The 22,011-nt window shown below is 41.4% G+C and overlaps 1 protein-coding gene across 7 annotated transcripts in view; it reads left to right on the forward strand.

Moving 5' to 3' along the window:
- The window catches only part of MSH3 (mutS homolog 3), a 183,182-nt gene that overhangs the window by 20,075 nt on the left and 141,096 nt on the right, over positions 1 to 22,011 (forward strand). The window contains exon 1 of one of the 7 annotated variants that reach the window (XM_086412797.1): positions 20,758 to 20,859. The exons of the other annotated variants lie outside the window; for them this stretch is intronic. Coding sequence (XP_086268923.1) covers positions 20,831 to 20,859 — 29 coding nt within the window. The 5' untranslated portion in view covers positions 20,758 to 20,830. Of the gene's footprint in view, positions 1 to 20,757; positions 20,860 to 22,011 lie in introns of those variants that run through there. 7 annotated transcript variants of the gene reach the window in all.

Raw genomic sequence — 22,011 nt, forward strand, 5'->3', positions numbered from 1 at the left:
GGCTGCCGTCTCTGGGGTCGCACAGAGTCGGACACGACTGAAGCGACTTAGCAGCAGCAGCAGCAGTGATATTTAATGGTATTATTTGATAAGGAAGGGGTTATGGTATTGTTTAATGAGATTATCTGGTAGTTGGTCTTCAGTTTCTGGAGATAATCATTTCTTAGAAAGTTTATGTAATTTTGGAAATGCCATATTTTTGCTGCAAGTTTTATTTGTGGCCGAGTCCAGTAGTCAAATTTACTAGATCTGTGGTCACTCCTCTTATTGATGAGGCCGTGTGCTAGGCACCATGGCCTACGGAGGAAGATGTGCTTGCCATGTGTCTGCAGCGTCTATAATCCACCGGGGGAGGAAGATGGTACAGACCTAACTGGATTCACAAAGCGTGAATGTGACAGACATGAAGGTGCCTGGGTGGGACGATTCTGGGCTGTTCCCCAAGGAGTTTGGTGGGAAGAGACTGGAAAGTTGGGCTGAGGCTCCAGTGAAGAGGACATTATGTACTGAGGAATTTGGACTTTAGCCAGGTGAACCCACGAAAATTTATGTTTAATAGGTTGACAAATCAGTTGGAAAATCAAACTGAATGATTCGGTGAAGTTCTGCATGTTTCTTTGTTCTTTGAGTTGAATGTTCCTTTTTCCTTTGACTTAAAATTCTTTCAGAGTAGCTTTCATAATGTGTTTTTCTGATTATAACACTAATCCATATTCATTCAGGAAAAGTTGAGAGTTATAAAAAAAGTCCCATACACATAATAGTAAGCTATAACTCAGAGATAACTACTGTTAAACATTTTGGTATATTATTTCTGTGTATATTTATCCTTTTTCTTGTTTATAAATTTAGATTCATATTGCAAAGTCAGTTTTATATTTTTTAAAATTTTTAACTTCAAATTTCCTATGTATTTTTTTCCTTGGTAGCATGGGAAGTGATCACTGAAATAATTTCTGCCAATTGGATAGATGAAAATTTTGCATGAATTTCCTGTATTTTGTTCTGAATCATTTTCTCAGTGTTTAAACTTGAATAATCAAAAGTCAGACAAGTAGACTGATAAGGGATGCTGCATTTGGAGAGCTAAAAAAATTAGTAAAATCTCAGAAGTTTTTCAAGATAGTCTTCTAAAACTGTGTTTCCCATATTTTATGTTTTTAATTTTAATTTTCCTTCGTAACTGAGTATATATTTGATTAATTTAGATGTAAGCCTAAAGTTGATCAGTTGAATCAACAGTTTCATTTTTCTGATTTTCATTTAAAGGCAGAATTCAATAAAACATCAAACATTCCACAAAGACATTACCAAAACGGAATTTTTTGGCTGGTAGGCAGCATTGCCTGAGGATGTTCATAAATGTTTACTCATCAGATAAGATTCAAAAGTGATTTGGCATACCAAAGATAGTATGGGTGTCATATGTAGGTTTTACCAAATTTGATAACTGCCTTTGTCTTGTTTTAATTTGTATTTCTCCAGTAGCATAGGGGGCATGTAATTTTCCCTGTGTTACTAACCACATGTAATTTTTATTTTACTCAAATAATGGACTAAACATAGTCAACGATTAATCCACATTTTTGTTCAGTCTAAAGCTGACCTATATCTACGGACAGAATGGAGTAATAGACGTTCAAAAGTCAAACAGTGAAACAGTGTGATTCTTGTGACATAGGGTTTGGGTTGAAAAACTTGACTTTCCCCTTAGTGACTTTGGGTGAATCACTCAATTGTGTTGTTCTTCGGTTTCCTTTTCTTTAAAATAGAAAAAGTAAGAGCATTTACCTCTTAGGATTGTTGTGAAGAGTAAATATAAAAAGTTAATATAAAGCGCTTGAACAGTGCCAGCATAGAAGGCTCTGTGTAGATGGAAGCTGTTCTTTTTGTTATTCCTGTTGGCCATTGTCTTTTGTGATACTGCTTCTCGTCTGCGCTCCATTGGAACTGCTATTGGAAGTGTGTTGGAACTTCATGCTCTACTGTCTGTGCATGGTCCTTTATGGCGTCATCTCCATTTGCAGCTGTTTCCATATTGGTTTTGCTCCTTGGGTATTTCCTTTTTTTTTTTTGACTCTTGAAAAAACATTTTTGTTTATATTTTAATCACTATTTCTTTCTATTTTTAGTATACTGCCTAGACCAATTAAGTTCTTCATACTTACTGGAACAGTCCATTACTTTTATATGTAGAAATATCTCCTTATTCTGACAGTGCTTACATAATTGTTTATATTTTGTTTTAATCAATTTATTATTAAATTTTTTTTTTTTACATTTGACTTCTAACTCATTTTTCCTTTATTTTCCTTTACTGTGTAGGTGTGGTTCTACTTTAATTTCTTTCTGAATGCTAGTGGGTCCACTTTAACATTCATAAAATTTAGCCTTCCTGGCCTTGTTTTTTAAAAAAAGTTAGCAATGGGGATAGAGAATGCTTTTAATTAGGGTAAGAAGAACATAGCTTGCCAAAAGTCTGTTTACTATAGTAAATAATATAACATTGAACTGATGTCAAGGAGAAAAGTTTGTGGGTTTTTTTTTTTTGGTATCATCTTTGTTTTAAGTTCCCTGGTGGCTCAGACGGTAAAGCGTCTTGCTTACAATGTGGGAGACCTGGGTTCGATCCCTGGGTTGGGAAGATCCTCTGGAGAAGGAAATGGCAACCCACTCCAGTACTCTTGCCTGGAAAATCCCATGGATGGAGGAGCGTGGTGGGCTACAGTCCATGGGGTCGGTAAGAGTCGGACACGACTGAACGATTTCACTTTAAGCAGTGAGGAGTAGTTTCTTGTGTCTCAGATTCATTCTTTTTTTTTTCTCTTTAAACCAGAAAATAAAACTAGCAGTTTCTGCCCGTTAATGGTTGATATTTTATTAATACAGAAGAAATAATAAAGCTTTGTGAGAAAAACCAGAATGGCTTGAAATTACAGAATATCCATTTTAAGTATGTATTGGGGGGTTTTTGTTTTATATTTTTATACTTTGACCACAAGAGGGCGCCAAAAGCATTTCATTTACTGTGTATTAACGATGTAAACGGAGAAGGCAATGGCACCCCACTCCAGTACTCTTCCCTGGAAAATCCCATGGACGGAGGAGCCTGGTAGGCTGCAGTCCATGGGGTCCGAAGAGTCGGACACGACTGAGCGACCTCACTTTCACTTTTCACTTTCATGCATTGGAGAAGGAAATGGCAACCCACTCCAGTGTTCTTGCCTGGAGAATCCCAGGGACAGAGGAGCCTGGTAGGAGGCCGTCTATGGGGTCGCACAGAGTCGGACATGACTGAAGTGACTTAGCAGCAGCAGCAGCAGCAGCAGCAGCAACGATGTAAAGACACGGAAAGCTTCACTTTTTGTGTGTCTAGATAAAGACTTAATTACTTTGTATTGTATGATAATTTGGAATGAATTCTTGTCAAAGGTAGTACAAAAATAAAATTATTTCTAAATAATATTAAACTATTGACTTTTCTTCAGTGAGTTATCTTTTATATATAATTTATATAAAAATTTACAGATAATTTCTGTAAAATGTGTTTTTAAGATTTCAGTTTGGTTCTTAGGAAATCAGTCTTACTATCTTGTTATCTTTTCCATTTGTTGTAAGAATGTACACATTTTTACATTTTCTCTATAGAAAGAAGCAAAGGAAAAACAATGATTTTTAAGCAGTGTGTTAACTGCAGTTAAGATCACTTTAGCTTAGGGATATTATATGGTTATAAAAGAAAACCATAAACAAATATTAATTAATATTTACTAGTTCTCAAAGAAACTGATTTTCAAGGCAAGTCAGATGAACAGAGCAGATGATGGTCAATTTTGAGTACGGTGAGGGAGAGCTTCCTGTGTCCTGGCACAGCCAAGGAAGGCCTTGTGGAGGAGGTTGGCTGGGTTGGGGACCTTTGCAGGATTGTGGGGCTTCGAATTGGTAGTGGGAAGGATGGTATGTTGTGTATGTGTGGAAATGACACGAACTCTGAGCCACACAGGCTGGAAATATTAGAAGAGGTGTGAAGACAGAGGGGAGACTCTTCTGATTGGAGGAGAACTTTCATGTTGAGAGTTGGTGAAAAAGAGAGTCAAGGACCATAAAGTCCAGCCAAGGGATGTGAACTCTAGAGGAAGACAGTTGGGTCTCTGGGCAAAGGAATGGCATGACAGAAAAGAGGCCTCCACGGGAGAGTTAGTGAAAAACAGCAACAGTTCCCATAAAGGAGGAAAGTGTGCAGAGAAAAGGAGGAGACCGAGGAGTTGGGAGCCTGTCAGTAGCTGGGAGTAGGGGGAAGAATCGAAAGCTGCAGAAAGGGCGGGGATAAAGAGCCAGTCAGAGAACCAGGATGAAGCAGGGAGACACAGTTGTAGTCCATCTGCTGCAAAGGATGGGGTCTGTGCTGTGTGTTGATTTTTTACAATATTGACGCTGTTAAAATTTTCTGGAACTGCATGGCATTTAGAAAGATACATTTGGCAAAAAACTAACCCTAATCCATTGATCCCATTTATCAGTCTGGTGAGAAAGGCAGTCTAGGTTCCCCCTTGGCCTTTGCTAGTATGGATGGGGTCAGATTGTATTTTTTTCTGTGGTGTTTGACTGGAGTAGGGTGGTTATTGTCTAAGAATTTCCGATCTTGTTTGGCTGTCGAAAATTCTTTCCTGCGTGTTTGTCTGGGGAGAGCAGGCTTGTTAGAGCCTTTTTGTGTGCTCCTGTTGGAGACTGTCAGCTTTTTCACCTCCAAAGCTGGGCTGTATGTGGCAAAAGTAAGCCCAGGGGACTCCCCTCCACGTCACTCCTCAGGTCTCAGGTTCCTTGCTGGTCTGCTCTCTGTCCGTCTTCCAGAGTTGGCTTCTATTTGTTTTATGTGTAATGTGCAGGGAATTGTACTTAGCAGAAGAGAGGGGAAAGAGTGTGTCTGCACTTTCTTCCCAGAGCAGAAGTGCTTCTAGTCAGGATCTTATTCTAGAGATTCTTCTGAGTATGAATGAACATTGCTTCCTGGATATTTTCTCTAATTTAAAATAGTTTTTATTACTCTTTGGTATTGCCTAAAGTTTATGCATGTTAGAATAATTTTAAAAGCACAGCCAATGGGGAAAGTCCACCTTCCATTCCTGGGTGAATTAACAATCTGTGTCTGGAGATCTGCTGCTTGATGAAGGGTAACTGGCAACTGGGTCAGAGGTAAAAAACAAAATAACATATTGGTTGACATCCATTCCGTAACCTCAAAATAGTCAACCATAAGACTTCCAACTACCAGGACAAGACTCTGTTCCCATGGGCAGGAGAGCCTTGTCGGCTACCATCCATGGGGTGACAAAGAGTTGGACAGGACTAAGTGGCAACAGCAACACTAATTTGATTTAATATACGTAATACTGAGCTTGATGGCATTTCTACAAGCTTGTTTGGGAGCCCCGCACACGATAGGAGCTCAGAGAACTCTTGATGAGTTCTTAGGACTCTTTTCCTCAGCACCATCGTGAGCGCTTTCTCTTACTTTGTACCTTCAGCTCTGATGAGCTCTTTTTGGCCAGGCTGAGCTGGGGTCTCCACCTCTTGGGAGTGGACATGGGCACTGAACACGCTGTACTAGATTGTGTTCTGGATTGCCCCAGCCCTAACAGGAAGGCTGCTGGGGAGAAGAATGCGTGATCAGTGGATCTGCATGTTGAACCATGGCCCACCACAGGGTTAGTCCTTACCTGGTGGGGCCATTGAGACCAGGGGAGGGCTGAGTATCACCTGACATCTTTAAGATGGTTTGTGTCCCTGGGGAGGCCTGCACCTGCCACATCAAGGAGGTGCTTTTTGAACTGTGGTCACAAGTCATTGGTGGACTGTGAAGACAATTTCGTGGGTTACAGTTACCACTTAGAAAGAAAATGAAGTACAGTAGTGTAGAGTCAAAGATAGATGGGTGTGTTGTATGTGATAAGCTAAGAATTGTTTTATGAAACTTCTTTTTTTTTAATTTATTTATTTTAGTTGGAGGCTAATTACTTTACAGTATTGTAGTGGTTTTTGCCATACATTGACATGAATCAGCCACGGGTGTACATGTGTTCCCCATCCTGAACCCCCCTCCCACCTCCCTCCCCATCCATCCCTCAGGGTCCTCCCAGTGCACCAGCCCCGAGCACCCTGTCTCATGCATCGAATCTGGACTGGCAATCTGTTTCACATATGATAATATACATGTTTCAGTGCTATTCTTTCATATCATCCCACCCTCGCCTTCTCCCACAGAGTCCAAAAGACTGTTCTATACATCTATGTCTCTTTTGCTGTCTTGCAATAGGGTTATCATTACCATCTTTCTAAATTCCATATATATGTGTTAGTATACTGTATTGGTGTTTTTCTTTCTGTCTTACTTCACTCTGTATAATAGGCTCCAGTATGAAACTTTTTCTATTTGCTTATATCCTAATCAGTCCTTTAACCCAAGAAAAAGTTGCATCAAAGACAGATTGACTTCTGGTCATTCCAGTTAACAATAAATTAAACAATGTAGACAAAACACATTAGCTAAATAATGCTTCCTTTTCCATTCAGCTTCACAAACGTTTATTGTGCATTTACCATGGATCGTCTTGAGATTAGAAGATCCATGACCTTTGTCCCTTGTGTGTGTGTGTTAGTAGCTCAGTCGTGACCGACTCTTTGCGACCCGTGGACTGTAGCTTGCCAGGCTCCTCTGTCCATGAAATTCTTCAGGCAAGAATACTGGTGTGGGTCGCCATTCCCTTCTCCAGGGGATCTTCCCAATCCAGAGATCGAGCCTGGGTCTCCCACATTGTTTACCATTCTAAGCCACCAGGGAAGCCCTTGCCTGTTAAAGGCTACCAGTCTGTTTGAAAAGCCAGCATATGTGCAAATCACTGCAGTACAAAGCAGATTATACAGTGTGTGTGATAGGAAAGCAAACTAAATACTAAGAGAGTACATGAGAGGGTGAGGGTAATTCTTTGTGAACCAGCGCTCCTTGGAAGGACAGTTATGACCAACCTAGACAGCATATTAAAAAGCATAGACATTACTTTGCCAACAAAGGTTCGTCTAGTCAAGGCTATGGTTTTTCAGTGGTCATGTATGGATTTGAGAGTTGGACTGTGAAGAAAGCTGAGCACAGAAGAATTGATGCTTTTGAACTGGGGTGTTGGAGAAGACTCTTGAGAGTCCCTTGGACTGCAAGGAGATCGAACCAGACCATCCTAAAGGAAATCAGTCCTGGGTGTTCTTTGGAAGGACTGCTGCTGAAGCTGAAACTCCAATACTTTGGCCACCTGATGCGAAGAGCTGACTCATTGGAAAAGATCCTGATGCTGGGAAAGTTTGAGGGCAGGAGGAGAAGGGGATGACAGAGGATGAGATGGTTGGATGGCGTCATTGACTCGATGAACATGGGTTTGGGTGGACTCCAGGAGTTGGTGATGGACAGGGAGGCCTGCTGTGCTGCAGTTTGTGGGGTCACAAAGAGTCGGACACGACTGAGCGATTGAACTGAACTGCTTGGTAGAAATACAATTTAAGTCACATATGTAATTAAAAATTTTCCAGCAGCCACATTAAAAAGCTAAAAGAAATAGATGCAATTAATTTTTAATAATTCACTTTTTAAATTCAGTATATCCAAAATGTCATTTCAATATACAGCTCTGTTATATTCTGCTTTCTGTATTAAATCTTTACATTACTTTTTACAAAATTTTCAAAGTACAGTATGTATTATACACTTCCAGCACATCTTAGTTCCAACCAGCCACATTGCAAGTGCTCAGTGGCTACATATGAGTAGTAACTGCTATATTAGACAAATGCAGTTTTTTGCAGTGTAGGGGGAGCTTCATGCAAGAGAGTGCCTAGAAGGATAAACAACACTTAACTAGACAGGTGTTGGGGAAATATATTCCACAGTGAGAGAAAAGTTTAAACAAAGATGAAATATGAGTTTGTAAAAAATACTGGGTAAAGCTCTTAGTATATACCAAGTATATTTGGTGACCATTGCTCATATTAACTCATATAATCTTCACAACAGCCCTTTGTGGTAATTACTATTATTATATAGTAATCACTATATAATTTATAAATTACAAATTTGTATATGAGGAAACAGGTGCCGGTGGTCTAGTAGCTACCAAGTAGCATGGTATGCTTACATGTATCTATTTGTCTATCTCCAAAGATACGGTGTCCCAAATCCAGGATCTGGATCTGTGAGTATGTGAGGTTAAATGACAAAGGGAGGTTAAAATTGCTCCTCAGCTGACTTTAAGGTAGGGAGAGGACCCTAGATTCGGCAGGTGGGCCCAGTGAATCACCAGAGTCCTTTAAATGTGGACAAGGAGGCAGAAAAGTCAGAGTGATACGATGTGAGTGTTTGACCCACTCAGATTTCTTAGAGGATGGAGGAAGAGGCCAGGAGCCATGAAACGTAGACTGCCTCTAGCAACCGGAAAGGGCAAGGAATCAGATTCTCTCCTTGAGCCGTCAGAAAGGAGCTCAGCCCTGTTGATACCTTGATTTCAGCCCAGTGAGGTCAGTGTTGGAATTTGACCTACAGAACTGAGGTAAGAAATGTATGTTGTTTTAAGCCGCTAAGTTTTTAGCAATTTGTTACATATTAATAGAAGAGTTATACGCTACCATTATGTGTGGGTACTGGGTAGTCATGCAAACTATTTTACTTCCTGTGGCTTGTAGCTTTAAAGAATTTTTTGTTAATTGGTAGATGGTTACAGAATGAAGTCAAACCATTGCCTTCCTTCCTTGAATGCCCAGTTTCTTTTGCTTCCTTTTTCAAACTAGCTGACAGTTGTTTAATACTCTTGACATCGACGTAACTTTTACAAGTGGGAATGTAAAAACTAGCTGGCTTCTGACTGAAATATTAGTAGTTTGGAAGCACTTGATAAAATGATTACTGTCCTTTTAAGGCTGAGCAATTCCTACTTGCTAAGTCAGGCAGTCACTGATGTATAAGTTACCTTGTAGGTAAGGATACTTGGCAGTCTTTTATGTAACTTTTAACTATCAACCCCCAGAGACCACAGAATTTACCTGTGGGTGATTAAATTGAGTAAGACAATTGATTGCTCACCCATACAGAATAAAATCCTATTTCTTCTACCTACTGGAAAACCGTGGGAACAGCCTGGTCTACAGGTTGATTGTCATATTCTGCCTCCTTTCCGCCTACTTATTGCTACCGAGACACAGAACTTAGCCTCTCAACGCGTTCTGTCATTTTCCCGCAGCTGCTGAGGAAAGGGCGTCCTTAGGTTACTTCCAGGGCCCTGTGTACAGTAAATTATATGCCCCTGAAAGGAGAGACGCTTCCCTCAGGCTTCTTGTTTGCTTGTTTCCTTCTCTCTGTCTTCCCCTCTGTACTGACAAAGGGGACATGTGTTTTTTTCAGTCCCGCCGTTGTCCCATACACTGCCTTTGTCAAAGTGCTGGTATTTCACAATGCTCTGCAGATACATAGATGAAAAGGATTTTTTTAAAAAAGAACAATTCCAGAGTTAATTACTGGCTAAAGTTGGAAATAGTCATGGGATTCATTCATCCCCGGGGGCCGTGATGATGTGAAGTGTTTGTGGATGTCTTCCCTCCAACTTTAAAAGTAGAAAACTTTGACTTTTCCTACTTGGTGCTGCCTTTGTTTCAGAAGCTTAGTGAGTGCCAGCCTCATCTTCCAGAATTCTCTTTGTGGCTTAGGGAATGTGTGTGTTCTCCGGCATTCCTTCTCAGAGGCTCTGGGCTGTGCTGATTGCTTCTGAGAGGGGACAGGTGCTTTTTGCCTGCTCGGCAATCCTTACTTGTGTCTAAACCTTATTTTTTATACATAAGTAAGGAGATAGTGATGTTGTTTTATAGAGAGTTTTAGTTTTCACTTGCATACTCGTCTACTGATTCGACATTTTTAAGCAACAAGTTATGCAAAAAGGTTAAATTAATTGATTTTACCAGAGTTTGAGTTGCAATGGGCTTCCCTGATAGCTCAGTTGGTAAAGAATCTGCCTGCAATGCAGGAGACCCTGGTTCAATTCCTGGGTCAGGGAGATCCGTTAGACAAGGGATAGGCTACCCACTCCAGTATTCTTGGGCTTTCCTTGTGGCTCAGCTGGTAAAGAATCTGCCTGCAACGTGGGAGACCTGGGTTCGATCCCTGGGTTGGGAAGATCCCCTGGAGAAGGGAAAGGCTACCCACTCCAGTATTCTGGCCTGGAGAATTCCATGTATAGTCCATGAATTGCAAAGACCCCATTTGAGTTGCAAACCCATTGCTTGTGTAAGGTAACATGAGGCCAGGAATATGGCGCACTTTCTCCTGTCTGGTCCCTTGTCCCTCTCTCTGGTTGCTCTATGCTGATGGTCATGTTCTAAACATGTCATATACAGTGAGAGATGGCATAGGACCATGGTCTGAGTGTTGAGTCTGGAGCCAAACAGCCTGTGTGTGAATCTTAGCATCTTAGCTTCCCGTTTTTTGTTTTTTTTTTAAAGCTATGGATCTTGTTAACCTCTATTTGGCTCTGTTTCCTTATTCAAAACAGGTATATTATAATAGAACTTTTTCATAAAGTAGTAGTGGTGATGAAGTTAGTTAATACAAGTAATGGTTTAAAACAGTACATAGAACATAGGAAGTGTTCAGTAAGTGTTAGCTCTTTTTTTCATTTACTGCTTGTTTTCTTTTTCTTTTTTTTACCATTATTAAGTTATTCTTATGTGGTACGCTGGGTTTTGTCCACATCTGTCTTCTAAAATAGCCCATATTTTCACAGTCTTAGGCCTTTATGAAGTTCTCCTACAGTTTTCAGTTGGGGTTCTGACCTTGGCTATACATTGACGTAATCTGTAGATATTAAGGGCTTCCTTGGTAGCTCAGAGGGTAAAGAACCTGCCTGCAGTGCAGGAGGCCTGGTTTGTTCGATCCCTGGTTCAGAAAGCTCACTTGGGAAAAGGGATTGTAGCTCTTAGATGCTGAAGCCTGTGTCGTTGGTCTGTGTTAGATCTAGCTTGTAGAGGCTTGGGAGACTGGCTAATTAATTATGTTCTCATGGAACTTGCTTTCTGGTTGTTAAAGCCTTGGTAGCTTAAAATCAGCCGTGGTGAGCATATTTACACTCTTTAAATTGGTTGCCACAGCATGCCTCTCAATGTACTAGGTATCTCAGTGATTCATTTATAAGCATCTCTGAATAGATGTTGAGCCTTTCCATGGGGTTATGTTAGTTTGCTGGGACTGATGTAACAAAGTACCACAAACTGGGTGGCTTAAAAAACAGAAATCTGTTTTACTTCTGGAGGCTAGAAATCTAACATCAGGGTTCCAGCAAGGTTGGTTTCTTGTAAGGGCTGTGAGGGAAGGCTTTCCCAGGCCTCTCCCCTTGGCTTGTAGATGGCCATCTTCTTCCTATGTTTCTTTATATTGTCTTTCTTTTGTGTGTTTCTGTGTCCAGGGGCTTCCCTGGTGTCTCAGCAGTAAAGAATCCACCTGTCAATGCAGGAGATGCGGGTTTGATTCTTGGGTTGTGAAGATCCCCTGGAGAAGGAAATGGCAACCTGCTCCAGTATTCTTGCCTCTGTCGTGGAATTCTCCAGGCAAGAATACTGGAGTGGCTTGCCATGCCCTCCTCCACAGGATCTTCTTTCCCCAAGCCAGGAGAACTCACATCTCTTGTGTCTCCTGCATTGGCAGGCGGGTTCTTTATCACTTGCCTTGGGCTTCCCTGTGGCTCAACTGGTAAAAAATCCACCTGCAATGTGGGAGACCTGGGTTTGATCCCTGGGTTGGGAAGCTCCCCTGGAGAAGGGAATGGCTACCCACTCCAGTATTCTGGGCTGGAGAATTACAGGGACTGTATATAGTCCATGGGATTGCAAAGAGTCAGACACAACTGAGCAACTTTCACTAACTTACTTCTACCACGGGTGCCACCTGGGAAGCCCTGCAGAGTCAGACACGATTTACCAACTGAGCATGAACTCGAGCTGTGTCCACATTTCCCCCTTTTATAAGGACACCGGACATACTGAACGGGGACCCACCTAATGACATCACTTCAACTTGCTGACCTCTGTAAGCACTCTGTCTCCAAATAAGCTGACATTCTGAAGTACTGGGGTTAGGACTTCCACATCGGGCTTCTAGGAGGACACAGTTCAACCCATAACACACAGCTACTGCTGCTAAGACGCTTCAGTCGTGTCCGACTCTGTGTGGCCCCATAGACGGCGGCCCACCAGGCTCCCCGTCCCTGGGATTCTCCAGGCAAGAACACTGGAGTGGGTTGCCATTTCCTTCTCCAATGCATGAAAGGGAAAAGTGAAAGTCAAGTCGCTCAGTCGTGTCCGACTCTTCGCGACCCCATGGTCTGCAGCCTACCAGGCTCCTCCGTCCATGGGATTTTCCAGGCAAGAATACTAGAGTGGGGTGCCATTGCCTTCTCCAATAACACACAGCAGGGACCTCCTTTTCTCTTTTTTCCCCATTTATTCCTGTAGTGAAGATTTGTTGCATTGAAAAGGAAACATCAGTTAGTTATTCATTGTACTATGAATTGCAGATTGTCAGTTTGTTGATTTTTTTTTTTCGTTTAGGTTTTTTTCTTAATTTATTTTTAATTGAAGGATAATTGCTTTACAATATTGTGTTGGTTTCTGCCATACATCACCATGAATTAGCCATAAGTGTACATATGTTCCCTCCCTCTTGAACCTCCCTCCAAATATTTTTTTGAAGCAGCCTTTTCTGGTGATAATATCAGAGTTTTGTATTTGATGAGGAAAACGTTAGTTTAGGAAGATTGCTTGTTTTAGGTTTTCTCATGCAGCCTTGAGCTTGTTAATGACCTCAAAAGGCTTATGATCCAAGTGAAATTGTCTTGATTTTGTGTCTGTCACTGAGAGAATGTTTTTAATCATGCATGAAAAAAATTTGAGATGACTTTCCACTAATCTGAGAATGTAATGCTGATGATTCTCTTCAGAATTCTATAAAATGATTGAGTTCTCAGAAAGTAGGGTTTTGTTTGCTTTTCTTAAAGGCATATAATATCAGATAATGATTTTGTGATTTTTGTGACTGCAAAAAAATGTCTTTCAGTCACAGGAAATGTAAATTAATTTGTAAAAATTTGCTTGGTATTAGGATGATTGTATGTATGTAAAACAGTGGTTGACATTTAAACTGTGATCATCTCAAAGCATGTAAATATGGAATGTACTTTTTAGAGTTAAATGTTTTTCTTCAAAAAGAAGTTGCACCATAGTTTTTGCTGAATAAATGCTAGAATTAGGATCTTATTCCAAAAATGTATTTGAAATACACATTTGCATAGGAATTTGTTAGTCTAAATGTTGAGTATAGTTGCTCAGTCATGTCTTACTCTTTGCAACCCCATGGACTGCAGCACGCCAGGCCTCCCTGTCTATCACCAATTCCCACAGCTTGCTCAAACTCATGTCCATCACTTCAGTGATGCCATCCAACCATCTCATCCTCTGTCGTCCCCTTCTGTCTTCAGTCTTCCCCAGCATCAGGGTCTTTTCCAATGAGTCAATTCTTCGCATCAGGTGGCCAGAGTGTTGGAGTTTCAGCTTCAGCATCAGTCCTTCCAATGAATATTTGGGACTGATTTCCCTTAGGATTGACTGGTTGGATCGCCTTACAGTCCAAGGGACTCTCAAGAGTCTCCTCCAAAACCACAGTTCAAAAGCATCAATTCTTCAGTGCTCAGCTTTCCTTATAGTCCAACTCTCACATCCATACATGACCACTGGAAAAACCATAGCTTTAACTAGATTGACCTTTGTTGGCAAAGTAATGTCTCTGCTTTTTAAGATACTGTTTAGGTTGATCATAGTTTTTCTTCCAAGGAGCAAGCCTCTTTTACTTTCATGGCTGCAGTTACCATCTGCAGTGATTTTGGAGCCTAAGAAAATGAAGTCTCTCACTGTTTCTGTTGTTTCCCCATCTATTTGCCATGAAGTGATGGGACCGGATGCCATGATCTTAGTTTTCTGAATGTTGAGTTTTAAGCCAACTTTTTCACTCTCCTCTTTCACTTTCATCAAGAGGCTCTTTAGTTCTTCTTCACTTTCTGTCAGAAGGGTGGTGTCATCTGCATATCTGAGGTTATTGATATTTCTCCCGGCAATCTTGATTCCAGCTTGTGCTTCATCCAGTCCGACATTTCGCGTGATGTACTCTGCATAGAAGTTAAATAAGCAGGGTGACAATATACAGCCTTGACGTCCTCCTTTCCCAATTTGGAACCAGTCCGTTGTTTCATGTCCGGTTCTAACTGTTGCATCTTGACCTGCATACAGATTTCTCAAGAGGCGGGTCAGGTGGTCTGGTATTCCCATCTCTTGAAGAATTTTCCACAGTTTATTGAGATCCACACAGTCAAAGGCTTTGGTGTAATCAATAAAGTAGATTTTTTTTGGAACTCTCTTGCTTTTTCCATGATCCAGTGGATGTTGGCAATTTGATCTCTGGTTCCTCTTCCTTTTCTAGATCCAGCCTGAACATCTGGAAGTTCACAGTTCACGTACTGTTGAAGCCTGGCTTGGAGAATTTTGAGCATTACTTTGCTAGCGTGTGAGATGAGTGCAATTGTGCGATAGTTTGAACATTCTTTGGCATTGCCTTTCTTTGGGACTGGAATGAAAACTGACCTTTTCCAGTCCTGTGGCCACTGCTGAGTTTTCCAAATTTGCTGGCATATTGAGTGCAGCTCTTTCACAGCATCATCTTTTAGGATTTGAAATAGTTCAACTGGAATTCCATCACCTCTTCTAGCTTTGTTCATAGTGATGCTTCCTAAGGCCAATGTTCAGATTTCTTAATAGAATATTTTCAGCTATAAATTATAATGGCAAATATCAAAAGCTTTAATTTTTAATCAGCTTTAATTGAGTATAATTTACATGCAATACAATTTACACAATTTAAGTGTATAAGTCAAATCAGTTTTGAAAAAATATATACATCAATGTAACCACCACCCCAATTAAGATATAGAACATTTCCCTCTTTTCAGAAATTTCCCTGTACCTCTTTGGATTCTTCTCCCTACCTCCACCTCCTACTCCAAACGAATACTGATCTGGTTAGACTGTTACAGAGTTTCACATAGATGGGCTCATTACAGTATGCATTGTTTGTGTACAGCCCCTTACAGCATAAAACCTATGAGTGTGTGAGTAGTTTGTTCCTTTTTATTGTTTGTAGTATTTCCACAGAATTTGTTTATCCATTCACTTGCTGAACGTTTGAGTGTTTGCCCATTTGCAGTAAAGCTGCTGGGCGTGTTGGTATTCTAGTCTTCTTGGGACATGTATTTCTATTTTGGGCAAATACCTAGGAGTGGAATCGCTGGGCTGTGTTGGTAAGTATATATTTACCTGTATAAGAAACAGCCAAACTTTTAATTTTATTTATTTTTGGCTGCACTGGGTCTTTGTGGTGTGCATGAGTTTTCTCCAGCTGCTGAGAGCAGGGGCTACTCGCTCGTTATGGCACACAGGCTTCTGGTTGCCATGGCTTCTCCAGAGTGTAGGCTCTGGAGCCTGGGCTTAGTAGCCTTGCATCATGTGGAATCTTCCTGGACCAGGGATCAAATCTGTGTCCCCTGTGTTGGCAGGTGGATTCCTAACCACCGGACCACTAGGGAAGCCCAACCAAACTCTTAGTTACCCAATTATGTGCTGTCGTCAGCAGGATATGAGGATTATAGTTGTCCTATATCTTTGCCAGTCCTTGGTGTTAACATTGTTTTTAATTTTAGCCATTATAGTGAGTGTGAAGTCGTGTCTCATTTTTGGTTTTAACTTACTTTTTCTTTTTTGATCACCAATGATGTTTTCATATGCTTCTTTTGCTTGTTAAAGAAGAAAATGGGTTGCCCTCCTACACTATTGGTGGGAATGTAAATTGGTGCAGCTACTATGGAAAACAGTATGGAGGTTCCTTATAAAGCTAGGAATAGAATTGCCATAAGATCTAGCAGTCCCATTCCTGGGTATATATCTAGAGAAAACTCTAATTTGAAAAGATACATGCTTTTGTGTTTAGCATCACTATTTACAGTATCCAAGACATGGAAACAACCCTAAATGTCTATCAACAGATGAATGAATAAAGAAGATTTGGTACATATATAGAATATTACTCAGCCATAAAAAAGAATGAAATGACGTTATTTATAGCAACATGGATGGACCTAGATTATCAGAGATTATCACACTACGTAAAGTCAGTCAGACAGAGGACGACAGATACCACACGATACCACTTGTCTTGTAGTTCAGTTGCTAAGTTGTGTCCAGTTCTGCAGCTCCATGGACTGCAGCATGCCAGCCTCCCTTGTCCTTCACTGTCTTCTGGTGTGTGTGTGCTCGATCACTCAGTCATGTCTTGACTCATGTGACCCCCATGGACTGTAGCCCGCCAGGCTCCTAGGTCCATGGGATTTCCAAGGTAAGAATACTGGAGTGTGTTGACATTTCCTTCTCCAAGGGATCTTCTTGATTAAGGGATCGAACCCACATCTCTTGTATCTCCTGCATTGGCAGGTGGATTCTTTACCACGAGTGCCACCTGGGAAGCCCTTACTATCTCCTGGAGTCTGCTCAAATTCATGTCCATTGAGTTGTTGATGCTGTCTTAACTATCTTATCCTCTGCTCATTATATGCAGAATCTAAAATGTCGTACAAATAAACTTATTAACAAAACAGAGAAAGACTCACAGACGCAGAAAACAAATTTGTGTTTATCAAAGGTGGGAGTGGAAGAGGGATAAATTAGAAGTTCGGGATTAATGGATGCAAACTGCTATATACAAAATAGATAAACAAGATCCTACTGTATAGCACAGGGAACTACATTCAGTATCCTGTAATACACCGTGATGGAGAAGAGTATGGGAAAAGATATGCGCATATGTGTGTGGATTTGGGTGCTCAGTCGTGTCTGACTCTGCAGCCCCATGGACTGCAGCCTGCCAGGCTCCTCTGTCCATGAGATTTCCCAGGCAAGAATTCTGGAGTAGGTTGCCATTTCTGACTCTAGGGGATCTTCCCCACCCAGCTTGGACCCATGTCCCTTGTGTCTCCTACATTGGCAGGTGGTTGCCTTACCACTGTGCCACTGGGAAGCCTGAAATCATTTAAACATACACATACATTCCACTCTTTTTCAGATTCTTTTTCCATATAGGTCATCCCAGAGTGTTGAGTAGAGTTCTCTGTGCTGTACAGTAGGTCCTTATTAGTTACCTATTTTATATGTAGTAGTGTGTATATATCGAGGTTATCAGTTTTAGAGTTTAGCAGCTTTTGTTAATTTTTCTAACGCTTAACTTTAAAATTAATCCATATCTTTTGTTTTCTCATTTTTAAAAATTAAAAAAATTTTGATTTATTGGAATTCAGTTGCTTTACAGTGTTGTTCGTTTCTGCTGTACGGCAAAGTGAGTCAGCTACATGTATATCCATATATCCATATATCCTCCTCCTTGGTTCTCCTTGCCACTCCCACTTCTCATCCCACCCATCTAGGTCACCATAGAGCACCCAGCTAAGCTCCCTGTGCTGCACAGCAGATTCCCACTGGCTGTCTATTTTACACATGGTGGTGTGTACATGTCAATCCCAGTCTCCCAATTCATCCCATCCCCTGCCTGTCCTGTGTCTGTTCGCTGTCTGCATCTCTATTCCTGCCTTGCAAATAGGTTCATCTGTACCATTGTTCTAGCCTCCACATATATGCGTTAAAATACAATATTTATTTTTCTCTTTCTGGCTTACTTTACTCTGAAGACTGCTATTTAAATGACCCTTAGAATGACTTCTTTTGTTTCTCCTTGTTTAATGAAAACGGTTTGTGTCTATTTTAGGGAGGGGCAGTAGTTTCTGCAATCCCTCTTTAGCTTTTCCTCAGCTTCATCCCTGGAGTGAAAAAGCTGCCGTTAGAAACACATCGTGGGAGCTACTGAGAATATTTCTCATTGCTGGCGTGGTCTTTCCTTTGTGCCTGTCCTGCCCAGTTCCATCTGTTTTTAAAGCTCTCTCTTTTGCCCTTGAGCACCTGACTACTGCTATCTCTCATTCTTAAGTAGTAGTGAGAATATTAATAATAATAGCAATAGCTAACAGTAGGTATTAGATACCTATTCTAAGGGCTTTATATTTATTGACTGACTTAATCGTCACAAACCCTATGAGGGAGCAGCTGTTCTTTTAATACAGATTTCCAGGAAACTGAGGCCTAAGGCTGTTAAGTCTAAGGTATTCCACCAGTAAGGGGCAGAACTGGGATTTCACCCAGATTTTCCTGGTTCTGAAGCACAGGCTCGGAACCACTCTATTATACAGCTTCTCAGGAAAAACACAGAGAAGCAGCCATTCCCTTCCTTCACCTCTGCTGCTTCTGGATTTCAAAAGGAGTAATGTTACAAGCTGGAATCAAGATTGCCGGGAGAAATATCAATAACCTCAGATATGCAGATGACACCACCCTTATGACAGAAAGTGAAGAGGGACTAAAAAGCCTCTTGATGAAAGTGAAAGAGGAGAGTGAAAAAGTTGGCTTAAAGCTCAACATTCAGAAAACGAAGATCATGGCATCTGGCCCCATCACTTCATGGGAAATAGATGGGGAAACAGTGGAAACAGTGTCAGACTTTATTTTTCTGGGCTCCAAAATCACTGCAGATGGTGACTGCAGCCATGAAATTAAAAGACGCTTACTCCTTGGAAGGAAAGTTATGACCAACCTAGATAGCATATTCAAAAGCAGAGACATTACTTTGCCAACAAAGGTTCGTCTAGTCAAGGCTGTGGTTTTTCCTGTGATCATGTATGGATGTGAGAGTTGGACTGTGAAGAAGGCTGAGCGCCGAAGAATTGATGCTTTTGAACTATGGTGTTGGAGAAGACTCTTGAGAGTCCCTTGGACTGCAAGGAGATCCAACCAGTCCATTCTGAAGGAGATCAGCCCTGGGATTTCTTTGGAAGGAATGATGCTAAAGCTGAAACTCCAGTACTTTGGCCACCGCATGCAAAGAGTTGACTCATTGGAAAAGACCCTGATGCTGGGAGGGATTGGGGGCAGGAGGAGAAGGGGACGACAGAGGATGAGATGGCTGGATGGCATCACCGACTTGATGGACGTGAGTTTGAGTGAACTCTGGGAGTTGGTGATGGACAGGGAGGCCTGGCGTGCTGCGATTCATGGGGTCGCAAAGAGTCAGACACAACTGAGCGACTGAACTGAATGTTTTATAGCACAGTTGACATTATTTTGGTTAATATTCCATGAAACTTTCATTCCTTTGTAATGCATATTACGGTTTGTATTTCTCTCTCTGGCAGTAAAGTTCTTGACAAAAAGTATGTGGGCTTCAAACAAAGTAACTATTTCTGAAGGTATTACTTTACAAATCTATTTCTGAAGGTATTACTTTACAAACCACAGTCCCGCGGGTCCAGTAGAAAGCACAGGTCATCCTGGCCTGTGGTTATTCTTCTGGGAAAGCTTCTTAGAGGAGGTGAGTCCTGGCTGGCTTGTTAAGTTAGAATGTGTGCACAGGCCTGTGGCTGTGGTATGTGGAGATGGGTGGTAAAAAGATTCATGATTGGGATAGACTGAAAGATTAAGAAGAGATGGAGGTTTTAAAATACTGTTCCATGGGAGTTCATCCTTGGGAAAGATTTCTTGGGTCAGGGAAGAAGAGCTGATTATGACTGTGGACAGAAATGACGCCTTCTCTAGGCCCCTGGACTTTCTGCCCCCTTTTCCTCTCCCTTCATCTTCCCCTTCCCACTGGCTCCCCAACTTTGAGCACTCTAATTCTCTTTATTTTCCTAACCTTATTGCAGATAGAAGTGCTTTCCTTCAGGTTAGCAATTTCCAGACAGATTAGCAATTTTTTGATGGCGTGTTACCTGTTTTTTTGTTTTTTGTTTTTCCCTCTTAAAGTAACTACTAATGTAAAAGAAAAAATAAAAACCAGATTTTCTTGGAAAGACATGACTTTAGCTAGTATAGACGTCTTCCCTTAAGATAAGATCTCCTATCTTAGTCTTTAGAACAGCAAGCACAGCTGCCGGTCTTGGTTACTCGCTGGACCTTAGGCCTTCTCTCTGCCTCAGGCCCCATGGGGTTTACACAGTGCGCTAGGAAATTCTCAGTCCTTCCCCTCGCTCCCCAGCTGGGCTGTCCTCTGGGGCCACGTCCTAGTGTTTCTTTACCTCAGCTGTTTCTAATCCTGCAGGGGCTTGGCCCTAAAGCTGCTTTTACTTTCTAGCCCCCAGCAGTAACTTGGCAAGGGTCCTTCTCGCTCTGCATGGTGGGGAAGGGGGGGTCATCGTGGTCTCTAGAATCTCTGACTTATCCTCTGTCTCCCTCTCGGTTGGGGCTGAAGCAGCCTCACCAGCTGAAATCAGGCTGGGTTTTTCTCACTTCCATTTGTTGCCATCTTTAAGATGCTCTCTGTGAGATGGTGTCTGCCTCCTTCTCTGGACAGTGAAAGACTCCTTTTTGACTTTTCTAAAACCCTATACTTTCTACTGAGTTGTTACTGAATTTTTAAAAAGTAGAAAATGAGCATCTTGGTTCACATCAGTGAAAAGCTTGAAGGTGGGCTGGAATTAGGCATGGCTGGGTTTATGAGCTCTCCTCCTTTGTCTCCCACTCTGGTGTTGGCCGACGGCTTGTGTTCCGCAAGGTGGCAGGATGGCGGCAGCCACTCCGTCTCCTGATCTCCTAGCCTTTCAGGTTCAAGTTGGGGGAAATGGACAGACGTCTTCCGGGAGCGCCTATGTAAATCTGGTTTCCTTTTTTTTTTCTCTCTTCTTAATAAGCAGTTTTTAATAAGTAGTATATTCTAATGGATCAGAAATTTAAAAGTCTTAAAAGAATATGGGATGGAAAGCTTTTCTTCTATCCTGTCCTTTTTATCTTTAAGTAGCTCTCTTTGTCTTGTTGTAATGCTTTTTGTCCTGAATTTTACCTTGTCTAATAGCAAAATCTTGTCCCACGCTTTTTAAAAAAAATTTGTGTTAGCCTAATATATCCATCTGGGCAGTTTTTACCATCTATCCATGCCGGGGACCAGCCCCGGCTGATCCAGGGTATTCGAAGCGGGGACGGCGTCGGCGAGGATCAGGAAACAACTGCTTAATTAAACGTTAATTAAGGATATAAAGAGTAATAGAATGAGGATAGCTCAGTGAAGAAATTCAGTGGAGAAAAGAGGCTGAAATAAGGATAGCTCAGTGAGGAAATTCAGTGGTGAAAAGAGGCTGAAATAAGGATAGCTCAGTGAGGAAATTCAGTGGAGAAAAGAGGCTGAATTAAGGATAGCTCAGTGAGGAAATTCAGTGGAGAAAAGAGGCTGAATAATTCAGCCAGAAGGTAAGAGAAAGAACGACATGGTGAGACCAAGTTTCGGTGAACAAGGCCGGCACTTTATTTTCCAAAGTAGTTTTTATACCTTAAGTTATGCATAGAGGATAATGGGGGAAGGGGTAGAGTCAAGCAGCAAGCCAGGCTTTCTTCCTGCAAACTTATCATATGCAAAAGTTTAGGTGATTTGCATCATCTTCTGGCCCGGAGGCCTTTTCCTCTAAAGGTGATTATTCTAAAGTCAGGCGCCAGCCTCCAAAAAGCATTAGATAAAGTTGCATTCCTACAGAGCAAAGGTGTGGTGGGCTATAACAAGAAAAAGAATTAATTCAAGGGTCCCAGGTTACAAACATTAAAGCTACTATTTACACCAATTATATTAATCAATACACTGCCAGGGACACAGCAGGTAAGGGATATGGAGACTTAGCAGCAAACATTGGCCCAACAAGTGAGAATCCCTTCACCAATACAATTTCTAATCAATCTTTTAACTGCTCAAAGGAATCTGTATTTAGACAGTTTAGAACATCTCATGCCTCTCACAGTTTGGAGGCTCTGAGCAAT

The sequence above is a fragment of the Bos grunniens genome, chromosome 7 (assembly GCF_055505025.1).
Source record: "Bos grunniens cultivar Pamir isolate PY7600 chromosome 7, Bosgru_T2T1.0, whole genome shotgun sequence".
Classification (NCBI taxonomy): domain Eukaryota; kingdom Metazoa; phylum Chordata; class Mammalia; order Artiodactyla; family Bovidae; genus Bos; species Bos grunniens.